General features: G+C 56.5%; 2 protein-coding genes across 3 annotated transcripts; one reads left to right on the top strand and one right to left on the bottom strand.

Moving 5' to 3' along the window:
• The first annotated feature begins 176 nt into the window (after positions 1-176).
• Gfy (golgi associated olfactory signaling regulator) lies at positions 177-2,512 on the top strand. Its single transcript, XM_075952831.1, has 3 exons — positions 177-1,311; positions 1,718-1,891; positions 2,318-2,512. The coding sequence occupies exons 1-3, from the start codon at positions 177-179 to the stop codon at positions 2,509-2,511; spliced, it is 1,503 nt and encodes a 500-aa protein (XP_075808946.1). The 3' UTR covers position 2,512.
• A 252-nt stretch (positions 2,513-2,764) lies between these two features.
• On the bottom strand, positions 2,765-14,377 carry Slc17a7 (solute carrier family 17 member 7). 2 transcript variants are annotated; one of them, XM_075952474.1, is made up of 13 exons: positions 14,168-14,377; positions 9,680-9,932; positions 9,044-9,118; positions 8,726-8,844; positions 8,367-8,481; positions 8,203-8,290; positions 7,995-8,081; positions 7,762-7,904; positions 6,317-6,466; positions 6,083-6,215; positions 5,432-5,542; positions 4,971-5,098; positions 2,766-4,079 (listed from the first exon to the last, which is right to left on the bottom strand). In XM_075952474.1, exons 1-13 carry the CDS (start codon positions 14,227-14,229, stop codon positions 3,786-3,788), a joined length of 1,758 nt encoding a protein of 585 aa, XP_075808589.1. In that variant the 5' UTR covers positions 14,230-14,377; the 3' UTR covers positions 2,766-3,785. The 2 variants fall into 2 exon arrangements, with proteins under 2 accessions (XP_075808588.1, XP_075808589.1); XM_075952473.1 differs by lacking the exon at positions 9,044-9,118 and having other exon boundaries at positions 2,765-4,079.
• Positions 14,378-15,421: the final 1,044 nt, after the last annotated feature.

Genomic DNA, 15,421 nt, shown 5'->3' with positions numbered 1-15,421 from the left:
ACTCCTGTAACCTTAGTGACCACAGCTACCAGCCCACACCAGGGACTTGCAATTGGGTTTTGCTAGAGTCTCTGGACAGAGGGAGTGTGGCCCCTGGGAGTGGGTGTGACTCCAGGATGCTTTGGCTTTAACCTCTTCCTACCTCCTCCTTCCACAGCTATAGAATTCTCTGAGCCATGCAGCCCTTCAGCCCCATCTTCTTCCTACTCTTCCTCCTTGGTTGTTTGGGTTCCAAGGCGGCTCCCCCAGCCTCTCTGCCCATGGGCTCTGACCCCCAGGAGATGGTCCAGCCCTCTAGGATGCCCACTGGTGCCCTAGAAAGTTCTGGAGACGGGCCCACCCCCGGATACCCTGCAACTGTTCTTCCTGAGCTCAAGACACCACCCTCAGCTTCCCTTCATATTCCCAGGAAAAACTTAAGCGAGATCCCCAGCCCCAGCCTCTCAGATTCTCCAGAGACCCCCATGCCTGCCCAGCTCACAACCTCAGGCACAGAATCCCAGAATGCTTCACAAACAAACCCCTCCAAAGCAACACTGCCAGAATCTTCTGAGACCCCCAAACCTGACCTGACTGCAATTTCCCAGTCTGGGTTTCTTGAAACCCAAAACCCTGACCCCTTCACAGCTTCACCCCCAGAATCTCCTAACGCTGAGCATATTGACCCTACACCAACAGCACACCAAGACTCCCCTGAAGCCTCCAAAGAACATACCCCCCAAATCACTCCTGGCGAAGAGCCTAAGACACCAAGTCCTGGCCCCACCCAACTCTTCAGCTCCAAATCCCTAGGGATCTATGACCCCAGAACCCTAAATTCTGCCTTACTGCCAACCACTCATCCTGACCTGACAGAAACTCCCCAGCCAGCATCTCTCATCACCCACAATTCCAATACCACTGACATCCCCCAAACACAGTTCCCCACAATCCTCAACCAAAAGGCAACAGAGACAGCTGTGAGCTCTGATTTGGAAACCACCACTAGTCTTCCTGCCCAACCAACAGCAACCTTCAGGGAGGAAACAGCCACACCCAGTGAGCCCAGCCCAGAAGCCCCTGCAGCCACCCAAGTTGCCACTTCTGGCCTGTCCACCTTGGGTTTCCTAGGAACCAAAGAGTTTAACGTACCCCAGAACTCAGGCCGTAAAGGTCCAGATACCCCTCCTCCCTCAGCACGGATTGCAGGGCCCCCGGCTCCTATAGACAAGCCCAATCAGGTAGCCCCTGGGATGCTGCAGGCCCCTCAGAGACACAGCCGAGGAGAGACAGTCAACACTATCATCGTGGTGGAACGGGTGAAGGAGACTGGTGAGGCTCTCAAGGCAGAGGGCTGGGCCTGGGCAGTGGGTCTGAGGGAGGAGGGCTGGGCCTGGGTGATGGGTCTGAGGGAGGAGGGCTAGGCCTGGAGCCTTGGGTCTGAGGGAGGAGGGCTGGGCCTGGAGCCTTGGGTCTGAGGGAGGAGGGCTGGGCCTGGGCAGTGGGTCTGAGGGAGGAGGGCTGGGCCTGGATCCTGGGTCTGAGGGAGGAGGTCTGGGCCTGGATCTTGGGTCTGAGGGAGGAAAGCAGGGCCTGGAGTCTTGGCTGTGAGGGAGGAGGGCTGGGCCTGCACCCTGGGTCTGAGGGAGAAACGCAGAGCCTGGAGTCTTGGCTGTGAGGGAGGAGGCTGGGTCTGAAGGATGAAGCACTCAGTTCAAATGGCTGTGTCATCTCTCAGGGGTGACTCTGGTCAGCCGCCCACGAGGCTCCATCAGTGGGGCCCTGTGCCTGTTCTTCGCGGGGACTGGGATGCTAATTGGCATCTTCCTCCTGCTGTGGTGTCTGTACCGCCGAGCCTCCAGACACAGGTCCTTCGCACACCACCGGCTCCAGGACAGCGGGGAGGAGCCAGGTGAGTTCCCCTCAGGGCGCCTTATCCAGTTCTGGGGACTTAGCACTCCCTTCTAAAGAACACAGACCCAGGCTGGAGAAACGGCTCAGAAGCTACCAGAGGACCCAGGTTCAATTCCCAGCACACACATGGCAGCTCATAACTGTCTGTAGCTCCAGTTTCAGGTGGTGTGACACCTTCACACAGACATACATGCAAGCAAAACACGAGTGCACATGAAATAAAATAATTAAAAGAAAGAAAAAGAAAAACACAGACCCCCTTCCTGTCCCAGTTAAGTGTAAAGTCTGGTCCCTATGTCTGAAATGATTCCCCCCTCCACCATCCTCCTCCTCTGAGATATGATCTCACTGTGTAGCCCAGTGTACACACACACACACACACACACACACACACACACGCCTGACCCCACCCTCGCCCCTGCAGTCTTGCACCTGGACGCCCCGAAGGACCCCGTGGACCTCTACTTCTATGCCCCCGACGCGTGGGTGCCCTCGCACATCGCCACGCAGCAGCCGCCTCCCACGCCCGCACTGCCGCCCAAGCTGCCCCCTCCGCCCCGCGGGCCGCAGCGCCTGGAAGCCCTGTCGCCGGCCGCGCTGTCTCCCAACTTTGTCTGAAGGCAGCAGCACCGCAGGCCCGAGCCAGCCTCAACGCCCAGAGGAGCCGCAGAGCCAAGCAGAGCTTCCCAATAAACCACCTTCCCTCCCAGCGTCTGCATCTGCGCCCAGTGCTTGGCGAAGGGCGGGGGGGTGGGGGGGAGGGCTCAGTGGAGAAACTGAGGCCCGGGGTGGAGCATGGGTCTGCACACACGCGCTCCCTAGGCCAGGACGTGGCTTGGGGCCGATGGAGGACCCACATCCGGCGACAGCCTAGTCTGTACACCAAAGCGTTTATTGGGAGTGGATGGGGCAGGGCAGGGCAGGGTTCACGGCACAGAGACAGACACCAGGACACAGCCCTGCCCCGGGAGCAGCCCCTGCCCCCAACCTGTTCCTCTCCTCCCACCCCTTCCCCAGACGGCTGAGCTGAAAGGGCTGAGCTGAAAGAGGGGTGTCTATGAGGGAAGCACCCCGGATTTGGAGTCATTTAGCCCCTGAGGGACACAACAAACGGTCACTGAGAAACTGAGGGCAGTTTGTACCACCCAGGGGAGTAAAGTGCAAGGATTTGGGGGGAAAGGGAGACCCTGAAACCGCCCCCCCCCCAGGGGAGGGGAAGAAGTGACGGCTTCCAGCCACTACTTAGACCTGAAAACTGAGTCAGAAAAAGAGCACGGGTGAGCGGAGCCACGTTGGCCATTTCCCTGGACATTGTACTAAACTAAGGACAAGGCCTGGCAAACCGCTGCTGCTGGGGGGGGGGGGGGGGGGAGGAAGGAGTGGTGGGACTTGAAACCGCCATTTCCCCTCAAAACGCTGGTGAGAATCGGTCCTTGGAATGGCGGGCGAGGTTGGTGGTGGGAAATGCAGAATTAATTTCCAGGAAAGCCCTGGAACTGACAGGGGATGATCATGGATCTTTCAGAGTTGGGGATCAGCTGAATAATCTTGGGGTAGCCTGAGAATCCCTGGGGTCCTAGGAAAAGGTGGAACCTCAAAAGCACAAGAGAAAGAGGTTGAACTGTCCATCCAAACAAAGCCCTGAAAGGAGAGATTTGAAACCACACAGGCAGACAGGCGGAGAACAACCTCCGGGAGGTTGGGTATCGTGAAACCGCTACTGCAGCTTCACCCCTTGAGGAGGAGAGAAGGGAAGAGGGTTGCGAACGAGGGAGACTTGCATCTCAGGCCTGAGGCAGGACAGAGCGGAGTCGGGTTCCTCCACACTGCCGCCAGGCTAGAGGTGTGTCAGTGGAGGTCCTGGAAACTGCCAATCAGTGGGAGGCACGTGGTCAGTAGTCCCGGACTGGGGGCGGGGGCCTCGGAGGCTGAACTGTGCTGTGCGTGGCCCCATAGGAAGGGGGAGGCGCTGGGGGCGCCCCCGGGGGCTCAGCCTCGTCTTCCATTTCACTTTCATCACTGCCAGCCAGCTGGTCGTGGCCAACAAAGCCGCACTTCTCCTCGCTCATCTCCTCCGGCTCCGCCCACGGCTGCTTCTCTCCCGAAGCAAAGACCCCATAGAAGATGACACCCCCATAGTGCACCAGGGAGGCGATGAGGAACACGTACTGCCACTCCTCCCGAGTCTGGGGGCACACAACACAACACGGCACAAGGTCAAACGAGGGAGGGACACATCTGTCGGGCCAGCAGGGGCCACAGGAGATGGGGCTGGAGAGATGGCTCGGCGGTTGAGGGGTCTTCCTGTTTTTTCAGTTTCCGGCACCCACATTGGCAGCTCACAATGACCCGGCGGGCGCCCCCGGCCACTGTGGGCACAGCACTTCAGGTGCGCACACACAACTGAGAACAACAGGAGGCCAGAGGTGGGCACGCGGGAGGCCGAGGCAGGCGGGTCCCTGTGAGTCCGAGGCCAGCCAGGACCACGTGATGAGCCTCTGACTCAAAGAATTGCGTTGCTGAGAAGGCAACCACCCTGCAGGCCTGATTCTATCCCTGGGACCCACATGGTGGAAAGAGGGAACACAAAATAGCTCACACGCTCTAAGTCAATAAAAAAATTAAACTAATAGAAATAGATTTTTTTGAGATAAAAATCTCTGAGTTTGGGGCCAGCCTGGTCTACAGAGTAAATTCCTGGGTAGCCAGGACTACACTGAGAAACCCTGTCTTGGAAAAAAAGAAAGAAAGAAAGAAAGAAAGAAAGAAAGAAAGAAAGAAAGAAGGAAAGAAAGAAAGAGCCGGGCGATGGTGGCGCACGCCTTTAATCCCAGCACTCGGGAGGCAGAGGCAGGCGGATCTCTGTGAGTTCGAGACCAGCCTGGTCTACAAGAGCTAGTTCCAGGACAGGCTCCAAAGCCACAGAGAAACCCTGTCTCGAAAAACCAAAAAAAAAAAAAAAAGAAAGAAAGAAAGAAAGAACGAAAGAACGAAAGAAAGATGGAGAGATAAAAGAAAGGGAGGAGGGAGGCTGGTACTGGAAGGTTCCAGGCATTCATCAGGAGGTCTGTGCTAACCTTGTGCTTGGTCATTGCACCCACGATGATGGGGCACACCATCCCAGACAGTGTGCCCACGCCGTTGGAGATGCCCATCAAGATGCTGGCATAGCGAGGGGCGATGTCCAGGTGGTTCACGTTAAACCCTGGTGGGGTATCAAGTCAGCAAACGTCACACCGGACCCTCCTGCAGGGTCACACTCGCCCCATCCCCCGCTCTCCTGGGGCACTCATTTTTAAAACGTATATGTATTATGTGCATGTCTGTGAGGATATATACGTGTGAGTGCAACGCCCGTAGAGGCCAGAAGAGGGTGCGTGATTCACTACTGGCCGTTAGGTAGCCCGTGGGAACAGAATTTAGGTCTTCTGGGAGAGTAGCAAGTCTTCACTGCTGAGACAGCTGTGTTGCTCCCGAGGAGTCCATTCCAGTACTGAGCTGACTCCAGTACCCCCAGCTACCCGTCTGGGGTTCTCACCAGAGATGGCAAAGCCGCTGAAGCCCACAGCCAGGACAAGGAAGGAGATGGCCACACCCTTGGAGTGTGAGTATCCAACCACCAGCAGCAGCGTGGCTTCCATCCCAAAGCCTGTGAAGGACCAAGTCTCCCGAGTCTCGACTGTGACACCACTGGCCACCCTGCACATTCCCAGCCGGTTTCACCCCAGCCCCCTTCTGTTGACCCCATCTGGTGACCTCTGACCTGCGGAAGACCTGACTCCAGTTCCACCAAACCAGAGTGGATCCTGCTTCCCCAAAACCCAACCCAGTCCATGTGTTCTGGCCACTCTGCCTTAAAAGGGCCTACTGTGATCCCACCTCTGACTAGGCCACACTCTGCAACTCAGATCTATGTCCTTATCACATAAGGGAGCCTGGGACCCCACTCTCAACCATCTTGACCTGTCTCCCTGAAACCCCAGTTATGGCCACTTTAGGACTCTAGGTTTTAGAGTTATGTAGCACTCAGGCCCCGCCCCCTTCCAGCTTGGATTATCTCTACACCACCTGGGTCTGTACTCATTCGCCTAAGATTTCCACGTGGCGGTCTCCAATCCTGAAGTCATGAAACTGTTGCACGCTGCCCTTACTCAGGCGGGGGATCATGCCCTTTGACCCCCCCACTCACCCCCGCAGTTCATCAACTTTCGCACATTGGTGGTGGACATTATCCGGCGACTGCGCAGGAAGTCGGCAATCTGGCCCCCGATGGGTACGATGATAGTCATGACCAGGTGGGGCAGTGCAGACACCAGGCCCACCTGCGAGAACAGGTCATGGGCAGCCACTCCTCCATGCTCACCTGGGGATGCAGGCACCTTCTCCCTCACCCCCACCGAGTCCCCTACGCCTGCCCGCCAACCTTGCTGATCTCAAAGCCAAACACTTCTTCAAAGTAGGCAGGCTGGGAGATGAGGAGCAGGTAGAAGGTCCAGCTGCGGCAAAAGTTGGCCACAATGATGGCGTAGACGGGCATGGATGTGAAGAAGCGCCTCCAGGGTGTGTTAAACTTCTGTGGGGGAGGGAAGAGGGGAGGGGAGGGAAGGGGAAGGGAGGGGAGGGGAGGGGAAGGGAGGGGAGGGGAGGGAAGGGGAAGGGAAGGGAGGGGAGGGGAAGGGAGGGGAGGGGAGGGAAGGGAAGGGGAGGGGAGGGGAGGGGAAGGGAAGGGAGGGGAGGGGAGGGAAGGGGAAAGGGAGGGGAGGGGAGGGAAGGGGAAGGGAAAAGGGAGGGGAGGGGAGGGGAAAGGGAGGGGAGGGGAAAGGAAGGGGAGGGGAGGGGAAAGGAAGGGGAGGGGAGGGAAGGGGAAGGGAGAGGAGGGGAGGGGAAAGGAAGGGGAGGGGAAAGGAAGGGGAGGGGAGGGAAGGGGAAGGGAGGGGAGGGGAGGGGAAAGGAAGGGGAGGGGAGGGGAAAGGAAGGGGAGGGGAGGGAAGGGGAAGGGAGAGGAGGGGAGGGGAAAGGAAGGGGAGGGGAAAGGAAGGGGAGGGGAGGGAAGGGGAAGGGAGGGGAGGGGAGGGGAAAGGAAAGGAAGGGCAGACTGATGCTGGGCTTGGGAACGTCTTGTCCCTTCAGGGACCCCACCATAGCTCACTGGGCCTCAGCATGGTCCTCATCTTTACTCTCAGGGACTTAGGAATTCTAAACCTCCAGCTTTGAGGTTGCATTGTAAGGATGAAGGAAGGGTCCTGACCCCAGGAGTCCTTCACTTTCAGATGCTGAGCCCCATGAGAGCGCATAAACCTGAGCCCAGTAGAATGTCCACTCAGTCACTCCACAGAGTGTAGCCATAGCCACAGCAACAAGAGCAAAACCTCGAGTTCTAATCCCCTCGCCTGCTTTTCACCAGGCCTCCTCTGGGGCCCTGACTCAGCCACCTTATCCTAACTCTAGGTCTCAACTCCATCCAGCCTAACATGGAATCTAGCCCAGCTATTTTCATTTTCTTTTCTGTTGTTTGCTTGTTTGTTTTCAGTAGTGGGAATAGAACCCATGACCTCATGTATGCTAGGCAGGCACTCTGTCATTGAGCCACACTCCACCCCTCACTGGGGGATTCTGGGCAAATGATCTACCTGTGAGCTACACCCCTAACCCACTTTTCGCCAAATTTCCCAGCTTGGCCTTGAACTCACTTTATAGCCTGACCTGGAACTTGCAATTCTCCTGCCTCAGCCCAAGTTGCTGGGATGACAGGCCTGCATCACCACGCCCCCCCCCATTCGGCCCCAGCCTTTTGCTCGTAGTCCTGTCTCCTCTGAGATTTGAGCCAGCACCCTCCTCTCTGCCCTGCCCAGCAGCCTCACAACCAACCGTCACAGGGTTCATGAGCTTGGCACTCTCTCCGATGGCATCCTCGATGTACTTGCGCTCCTCTTCTGAGATGCTGGGGTGCAGTGCAGGGGACTCATAGGAGACCAGCAACCAGAATAGGTACCAGAAGATCCCGAAGCTGCCTGGGGGTGGGAAGGAGGAGGATGGGCGCAGGGTGACATCGGCCTCACTCAGCCCGGTGACACCCGGAGCCATGCATGCAAGTCCCTCACCATAGACATAGAAGACAGAGCTCCATCCTGAATACTGCACCAGGACCCCAGCGAGGGGCATGGCAACCACTGCCCCGGCATAGGAACCTAAGGGAACGACGAGGGTAGAAAACAGGCCTGTCTTCCCAGGACCCAGGAATCTGCCACCTAAGCTGAGATCACAGCTCAGCCCCCCTCACACAGGAGCCGGCCCCCAGCCCCTTCTCACCGCAAAAGGCCGTCGTCGCCAGGCGACTCCGTTCTAAGGGAGGGGCCCATTTGCTCCAGATGCCATGGCAGGCCGGGTATGTGACCCCCTAGGGAGGGAGCACGGAGGTCAACGAGAAGAGGTGGGGTCACAGAGGGGAGTAGGGCTTATAGGACAGACTTTACCTCCACCAATCCCTGCAAAATCCTCACGAAAATGACACAGCCGTAGTGGACACGGGCTGCTGAGGGGATCAACATGTTTAGGGTGGAGGTAGCCACAATGGCAAAGCCAAAGACCCTGTTGGAAAAGGTGGGGGAGACGGCAGGAGCAGTGAGGCAGGCATTGTGGTCCCAGCCGTCTAGCCTTCCCAGCGCCCCTAAATTTTTGCTCTTCCTGCCCACAACAGGACTCAAGGCCACCTGAGATTTGCCCTCAAACAGGGACCCTCCCAGCTTCTTGCAGCCAAGTCCAGGACCTCACTCACTCGAGCTCCGCCACACACAACTGCATTTTCCGCCACCCCGAGACTCCACCACTGTACCTGTTGGCTGCGAATTTTTGGCAGATAAATCCTCCAGGAATCTGAGTAACAATGTAGCCCCAGAAAAAGGAGCCATGGATGAGGCCGACAGTCTCTGGATCCCAGTTGAACTGGGCTTTCTGCGGGTCAAATACACAGCAAACTAGCCACCCTCCAGACTCGTCCCTCCACCAATCGGCACCCACAGACCATCAGCAACAAGATCCCCTCCCCTTCCCCAAGCCTGCCTATCAGAGCTCACTGGAGCTCCGCCCTTCTGTTGCCAGGGCTTACATTTTAGCTACAAGCTCTGCTGCCTAGTTCTACTTGCTTGCTTACCTCAGTGTCCCCTCCCTGAACATCCCCAAGTGTAGGGGTGACTGCCTCCTGTTTGTGGGCAGACCTGTATGGGCTCTAGGCAGGACCCAAGAAGCAGCTAAATTAGGGGTGTTCCTTACTATATTGCAGCAAAGGTTGGGGCCTCAGGTAAGCTACAGACCAAACTAAGATTTTTTTTCTTTCCCAATTATGGGCATGGCTTCTGGAATACCCAAGTTAAAATAGCATAAATCTGAGCTTGGACGAGGCTTTATGTGTGAGCCAGAACTAATCAGGTGAACAAAGGCAGAGGTCAGTCTGGAAAGGATCTCAAGACAGGAGTGAAATTGTGTGCATGTAACCCTGGGACGTAAACGCGGGACACAGCTGTGAGTGAACTGGTTACAAGGGCCAAAAGTGAAACGAGGTAATGAATATCAAACCCAATACCAGGGTGCCCCTTCCTAACCCGGGATGGAAAGGGGCGGGGCTTTCTTTATACCAGGGCGGGGCTTAGGAAGGCAGGGACTGCAAGAGTAAGGTCGGATCTATAGAGAGGCACGGATGGGCGGGACCACGGAATTGTAGCTGGGAAGGAGTGTGAACTGGCCGCTTGTGCCAACACGTGCCGTGAGCAGGGCTCGCCAGAGCAGCTACCTGCACCACAACGTGGCCCCCACGATGGGTCGTGCTGTTGTTGACCATGGACACGATGGCCACACCCAGGTTGCAGCGGATGCCGAAGCTGATGCAGAAACCCAGGCCGCTCATGATGGCGATGATGTAGCGGCGCGGCAGGCCAAAGCAGGTGCAGTCCACCACAGGCGGGTCCCGTGTGTGCGTGGTCACTGGGCGACCGTCGGCGCTCAGCTCCAGTGTCTCTGCTCCTTCCTGCCGCTTCTCTAGCAACCTGCAGGGCGGCGAGAAGCAAAGACTCAGCAGTCCAGGCCCCTCCTCCCGGTGACACAGGGGTTCCCGGCTTAACCTTGCTTGGCTGCCCTCACTAGGATGCAGGCATCTCTAGACCTGTCTTTCCCTCCCTCCCTCCAAGAACTCAGGGTTCCCTCTCCTCCTTGCGACACAGCAGTGCATGGCAAAACCCATGTCTCTTGTCAGACCTCGGAATTCCTTCTAGTCCCAGGAGTCCAGACCACCAGCTCTCTCCTGCCTGGATTCCGCTCTAAGGTCAAGATCTTCAATCACCTCCCCAGCCTTCTCCCCTCTCTCCACTGGAGAGTTAGAGGTTCCACACTATCCTTTAGAATCAAAGAGCAGGTGCCTGCAAGCCCCTACTGCAAGCTCCAGGACTGTCCCCAGCCCCCTCCAGCAGATGCAGATTTCAGTCTATTTGAGTCAGCAAAGGTACAAAGGAGGGACCTGCGTGCAAAGGTGTCAACAAAGCAGATGCTTCCAAGCCACCTCGGCTATATATACAGACCCCTCCCCCTGCCCCTGGTCGCCATGCCCTGCTTCTAAGCCCCAGATATGGGGCTGAAGTCCGTTCCCACACATGTGGGTTTGGGAGTCTGAGTTGAGCCCCCTGGGGAATCTAGGGTTCAGACTGTCAGCCTCAGGAGCAGGGAGGGGGAGTGATGGCTGGTGTCCTGGCAGGGGACAGATGGCCCTGGTAGGGAGACTGGCGCATTCTTTCCCCAGCATGACTCTCGCCTCCGCCCGATCTGCATCCAGGATTGAGTGTGAGGAAGGATAGGGCTCATGGAGGGGCTGTCTCCTGGCCAGAGAGAAGCTGCTGGAGACAGATGGGGAGAGACCAGAGGGGTGGGGAGATTGCTGAGATGGGGCGACAAAGACTGGGGCAGAAACGTGGGGGTAGACAGAGAACTAGCCAAAGATTTGGGGAAGGGGCAGGAACCTAATGGAAGGCTGGAGACTCAGAGAGAAGAGCGAGAGAGAAACGACAAAAGATGACAGAGACCTGGAGAAAGGGAGAGAGGGCCAGAGAACAAGACAGACAGACTCAGGAGAGAGAGCAGAAACTAACTGACATTCAAGTAACAGACACAGACGTGGGTGAGGTGGGCAGAGTCTCTGATATCAGAAAATGGAGAGATGAGGCGATCTCAGGACTAACGGTCAAGGTCAGTGAGGTCCCTGAAGTATGGAGACCTCGAAAGTTCATCGCAGCCCCTCGGAGGTGGGTAGGCAGTCAGGGGATCGGGCTGGATCCCAGGAAGGGGCCAGAACAGATGGAGGCGATGGAGGCGAGGCGAGGGAGACTAGGGCGGGGGAGGAAAGAACAGCCAGACGGGCTGGGGGGAGGGGGGACCAAAGAACACTTAAGGAGGTGGGGAGGGGCAGGCAAGAAACCAGGCCTGTAATCCCAGCACTTGTGAGGCTGAGGCAGGAGGATTGCTGCTATTTCAAGACCTGCCTGGGCTACCGAGTGAGACGATGAGGGACAGCGGAGATGGAGCCCAGTTGGCAGAGTGCTGGCCTAGCACTGTACGAAGGCCTGAGTTCTAATCCCAGCATTGCATATGCCAGGTGTATTGGTGCATGGCTGTAATCACAACACTTGGCAGAGGCAGGAGGATCAGGAGTTCAAGGTCATCCTTGGCAATATAGTTAAAGCCAGCCTGGCTAACACCAGACTTTGTCTCAACAAAACAAGCCATATGGGGACGCTCACCTTTAGCTACGGTACAATACGGCAGAGACAGGGTCTCTCTGAGTTCCAGCCCAGCCAGGGGTGCATGAGAGCCTGTCAGAAAAGGGGGGCTGGCCTGGGGATAGAAAGAGAGAGGGTGCAGAGAGCACCAAGGGAAGGAAGATAGAAAGAAACAGGGAGGCGTCAAAGACTGGGACTCAACGCCCCAGAATGAACATAGGCTGGAGGGCCCCGCACGTTCGCCTCCAGAGAACATTACCTGTGAGACTGGAGTTTGACCTAGGCTGATTTCTGATATTTGACTGACTGAAACTGCAGGCGTGGGCCTAGCCCCAGAATGTCGACATGTGCTGTTTACATTAGGTGTGGGATCTCGCTAAGGGTTTTCAGACAGGGATTCTGAAACAGCTGGCCATGACACGGGGCAGTGCAGGTGGGGCAGGCCAAGGGATGTGTGCATCCAATCCCAGCACTGGGGAGACAGAGGCAAGGTGACTAGTGTAGGGGCCAGCCTTGGCTACCGGAGCCCTTGTCTCAGAATAACAAGAGTCACAAAGAAGCCCCATCTCCTTTCTGAATGACCCCAACTAGGCCAAGGACTTGGTGAGGGAAAGTGTTCCTTAGGGTGGAGTGTCCCCAAAGGAAGACGTGTCTCAACTGCTCTCTGAGGATACCTGCCCACTCCCTGCGTCTCCTTCTCCCTATGCCTTGGTAGTTTTTTTTCCTGGTTTCTTCCTATTATAGAACTAGGAAACTGAGACTCCAAAAACAGATGTCACAGGTCCAAGGTCACACAGGAGGAAAGCAACTTGGGCCTGATCCAGTCCTGGCCCCCAGCATTGCCCTGCCCAGAACCTGGCCCAAAGAAGCAAGGCTCCCTGGCTCCTGGCTCTTCTTCTTTGTCCGAAGTCACCCTGGGTTACCTGGTCCGAAAGACACCGCCAGCCCCCAGCGAGCCTCACTCATTTGGGTCTCCAGGACTATCTGCAGCTCTTAGCTCTCACTCCGGCTGGGCAGGAGAATGACCTGTGTTCAACTGATACCTTTGGTTCTCAGTCATTGACTCCCCTCCACTGTCAAAGGGAATTCTGGATTTTGTAAGCAAATAAATGCTTGCCCCCTCCCCAACTTTCTGCTGCTTCTTCTGGGGTCTCTGAGGTTGAAGAAGATGGACAAGGCTGGGGACCCAGAAGGAAATGGAGAGACTAAGCAGGAGGACCTGAAGACCATCTCCTTCCTGCTCTCACCCCCTCCAGCCCCCTCTACCAGCATGTCTTTCTCTCTAGCTCCCCTGACTTCACACTGGTGTATTTTGAGAAACTCGTGAAAGGAGGCGAGAAAAAAGGGTGGGGAGGGGCTGGGAATTGGAAAACGGAGAGGTGAGGTGTCTCAGCTCCCCCCTCCATCACTGCCCCTCACTGGGTGGAGCACCTCAGCCCCCCCTCCACCACTGCCCCCCACTGCACCTTCCTGTCTCCCTCTCATGTCACCTGAGGGTGGGGTTAACTTTGGAGCCAGGTGAGCCAGAGCAAGGTGGACTATCAGACTGGCACTGGGCTCAGGTGGCCCAGTGAGATCACCGAGAACCATGTAAAGATGGACCAGGGCCCTGTATGGAGGAACCGGGGTCTAAGGGCACCATGCCCACGAGGCCATCTCCTCCCCGCACTGTGGATAGATATTTTTAGGCTTCTCAGGAGCTGAGTAATTTCTCTGACTTAGAGCCAGAGCTGGGGTTGGGGGTGAGGGGCTGGGAGGTGTCCAGGCTACCTCAAGGGACACTGGGGTCATAGGAATCGTGGTTCTAGGTGGAAGCAAATCTCACCCAGTTCTAGCCTATCTCCCTTGGGAAGTCCATATTACTCCCCAAGATTAATTTGGTTTTTGTGGCCTGAAATTCCCTCACCCCCCAGAACCTGGGATACCCCAGATTTTTCCTCTCAGCTTAACCCCCCTCAAGGACAAGAACCAATAGCCCCAATCCGCTTTAGCTCCAGATTAAATGCCTCTAGGGACAGAACCTGAGAAAGAGGAGAGATGGGGAGAGCCAGGGTGGGAAGATAGCAGTCCAGGGAAAGACAGAGATCAAAGTGGGGACCAGAGGTCCAGAGAGGAAGAGCGGGAGGGGTGCAAGAGGAAGGGTCAGGACTGAACCCAGTGGCTCCTGGTCAGAGGGAGGGGACAGAGACCCAGAGGTGAGGGGAAGAGGAACCCAGGGAGGGGAGACAGATCTAAAGTAAAAAGACAGAAGACAGGTGGAGAGAGAATAGGGAGGGATACACAATCTCAAAGAAAAGGCAAGCCCCAGGTGGGGTGAGGTGCAAGTGTGTGGGGGGGGGTGATAATGGACCAGGCAGGATGGGATAACAGCATCCACAGGACGGAATCCTGAACAGCTGGGTGGGCCTCCCCACACCATGCCAGGGTGTCCTCTCTCTTTTCCCTCTGTCCGTCTGCTCCAGGGTGGAAAGGGGGCATCCTCACCATTCCCCTCCCAGGAACCCCACCAAGCTCACCGGTGCAGCTTCCCCAGGGCGCGCCCCGCCAGCTTCCGAAACTCCTCCTGCCGGAACTCCATGGTGGCTGTGCCCACGCGGGTGCCCTGCCAATCCCCCCGCCCGCGGGCCCGGGCGGCCGCGTCCGGGATCCCGGGGTCCGCCCCGGCCCGGCCCGGCCCCGCAGCTCCGCTCGGGGGGGAACCAGGCTGAGAGTGCCAGCTGCCCGGGGCTGTTGCGGGACTGAACGTCGGGGGGCGGGGCGGGGCGGGGCATTCACGCCCACCCAGCGAGGCCCCACCCCTTGCAGTCAGGGCCCTCACTCTCCTCCCACCCAGCTACCTGGACTGTAGGCCAGTCAGTTAAGCCCCTTATCTTGCAGGCTAGACCCTCTCTCTCCTTTAACTCTCCCGTCCCAGAGCCTCTACCTGGCCATCTCAAGGCCACGCCCTTGGAACCGAACTCTGAATTGCCTAGTGCCCCACTACAATCCTCTTACCAAATTACTCCGCACTGTCCACGCTCTCTAGGTCCCTCCCTCCCTGATCTCCGTGCTGAGCTCACTTCTCCATCTGATCTTTGACTTTCTCATTTTCTTTTCTTAAAAAAAAAAAAAGAGAGAGACGGGAGGTAATGATGCAAGCCATTAATTAATCCCGGGACTTGGGGAGGCAGAGACCCTGTCTCAAAAAACAAACAAAAAAACATCTGGGAAGCCGGGCAGTGGTGGCACACACTCAGGAGGCAGAGGCAGGTGGATCTCTGTGAGTTCAAGGCCAGCCTGGTCTACAGAGTGAGTTCCAGGACAGGCTCCAAAGCTACACAAAGAAACCCTGTTTCGAAAAACAAAACAAAACAACAACAAAAGCTGGGCAATGATGGCACACAGCTTTAATCCCAGCACTCGGAGTCAGAAGCAAAGTGAATCTCTGAGTTCGAGGCCAGCCTGGTCTATAGCTCAAGTTCCAGGACAGTCAGGGTTACACAGAGAAAAAGCAATTGATTTTGTTTAGGGCTGGGCATGGTGGCACACACTTCTTATCCTAGCTCTTGGGAGGCAGAAGCAAGTGAATCTCTTGAGTTCAAGACCACCCTGATCTATAGAGAGTTGCAGGACAGCCAAAGCTACACAGAGAAACTTTATCTCAAAAGAAAAAGTTTTTTGTTTTTGTTTTTAAAATTTTTAATTCTATGTGTGAGCATAGAATGTCATATAGAAGGCCAGCATGTCTATCTGCACTACTTGTATGCTTAGCAGCTGCGCACACTTAAAAG

This window comes from Microtus pennsylvanicus, chromosome 18 (assembly GCF_037038515.1).
Source record: "Microtus pennsylvanicus isolate mMicPen1 chromosome 18, mMicPen1.hap1, whole genome shotgun sequence".
Taxonomy (NCBI): domain Eukaryota; kingdom Metazoa; phylum Chordata; class Mammalia; order Rodentia; family Cricetidae; genus Microtus; species Microtus pennsylvanicus.
Note: the sequence above shows the minus strand (reverse complement) of the source record. Positions and strands in the feature narration are given on the sequence as shown.

What these genes read in the sequence shown, in the direction of transcription:
- Gfy (XM_075952831.1), top strand. Translation starts at nt 177, where the DNA reads ATGCAGCCCTTCAGCCCCATCTTCTTCCTACTCTTCCTCCTTGGTTGT. An exon ending in GGAACGGGTGAAGGAGACTG is followed by an intron (nt 1,312 to 1,717) that starts GTGAGGCTCTCA and finishes GTCATCTCTCAG; the next exon opens with GGGTGACTCTGGTCAGCCGC. An exon ending in GGACAGCGGGGAGGAGCCAG is followed by an intron (nt 1,892 to 2,317) that starts GTGAGTTCCCCT and finishes TCGCCCCTGCAG; the next exon opens with TCTTGCACCTGGACGCCCCG.
- Slc17a7 (XM_075952474.1), bottom strand. Translation starts at nt 14,229, where the DNA reads ATGGAGTTCCGGCAGGAGGAGTTTCGGAAGCTGGCGGGGCGCGCCCTG. An exon ending in CAAAAATTCGCAGCCAACAG is followed by an intron (nt 8,482 to 8,725) that starts GTACAGTGGTGG and finishes CTTTTCCAACAG; the next exon opens with GGTCTTTGGCTTTGCCATTG. An exon ending in AGCTCATGAACCCTGTGACG is followed by an intron (nt 6,467 to 7,761) that starts GTTGGTTGTGAG and finishes CCTCCCCCACAG; the next exon opens with AAGTTTAACACACCCTGGAG.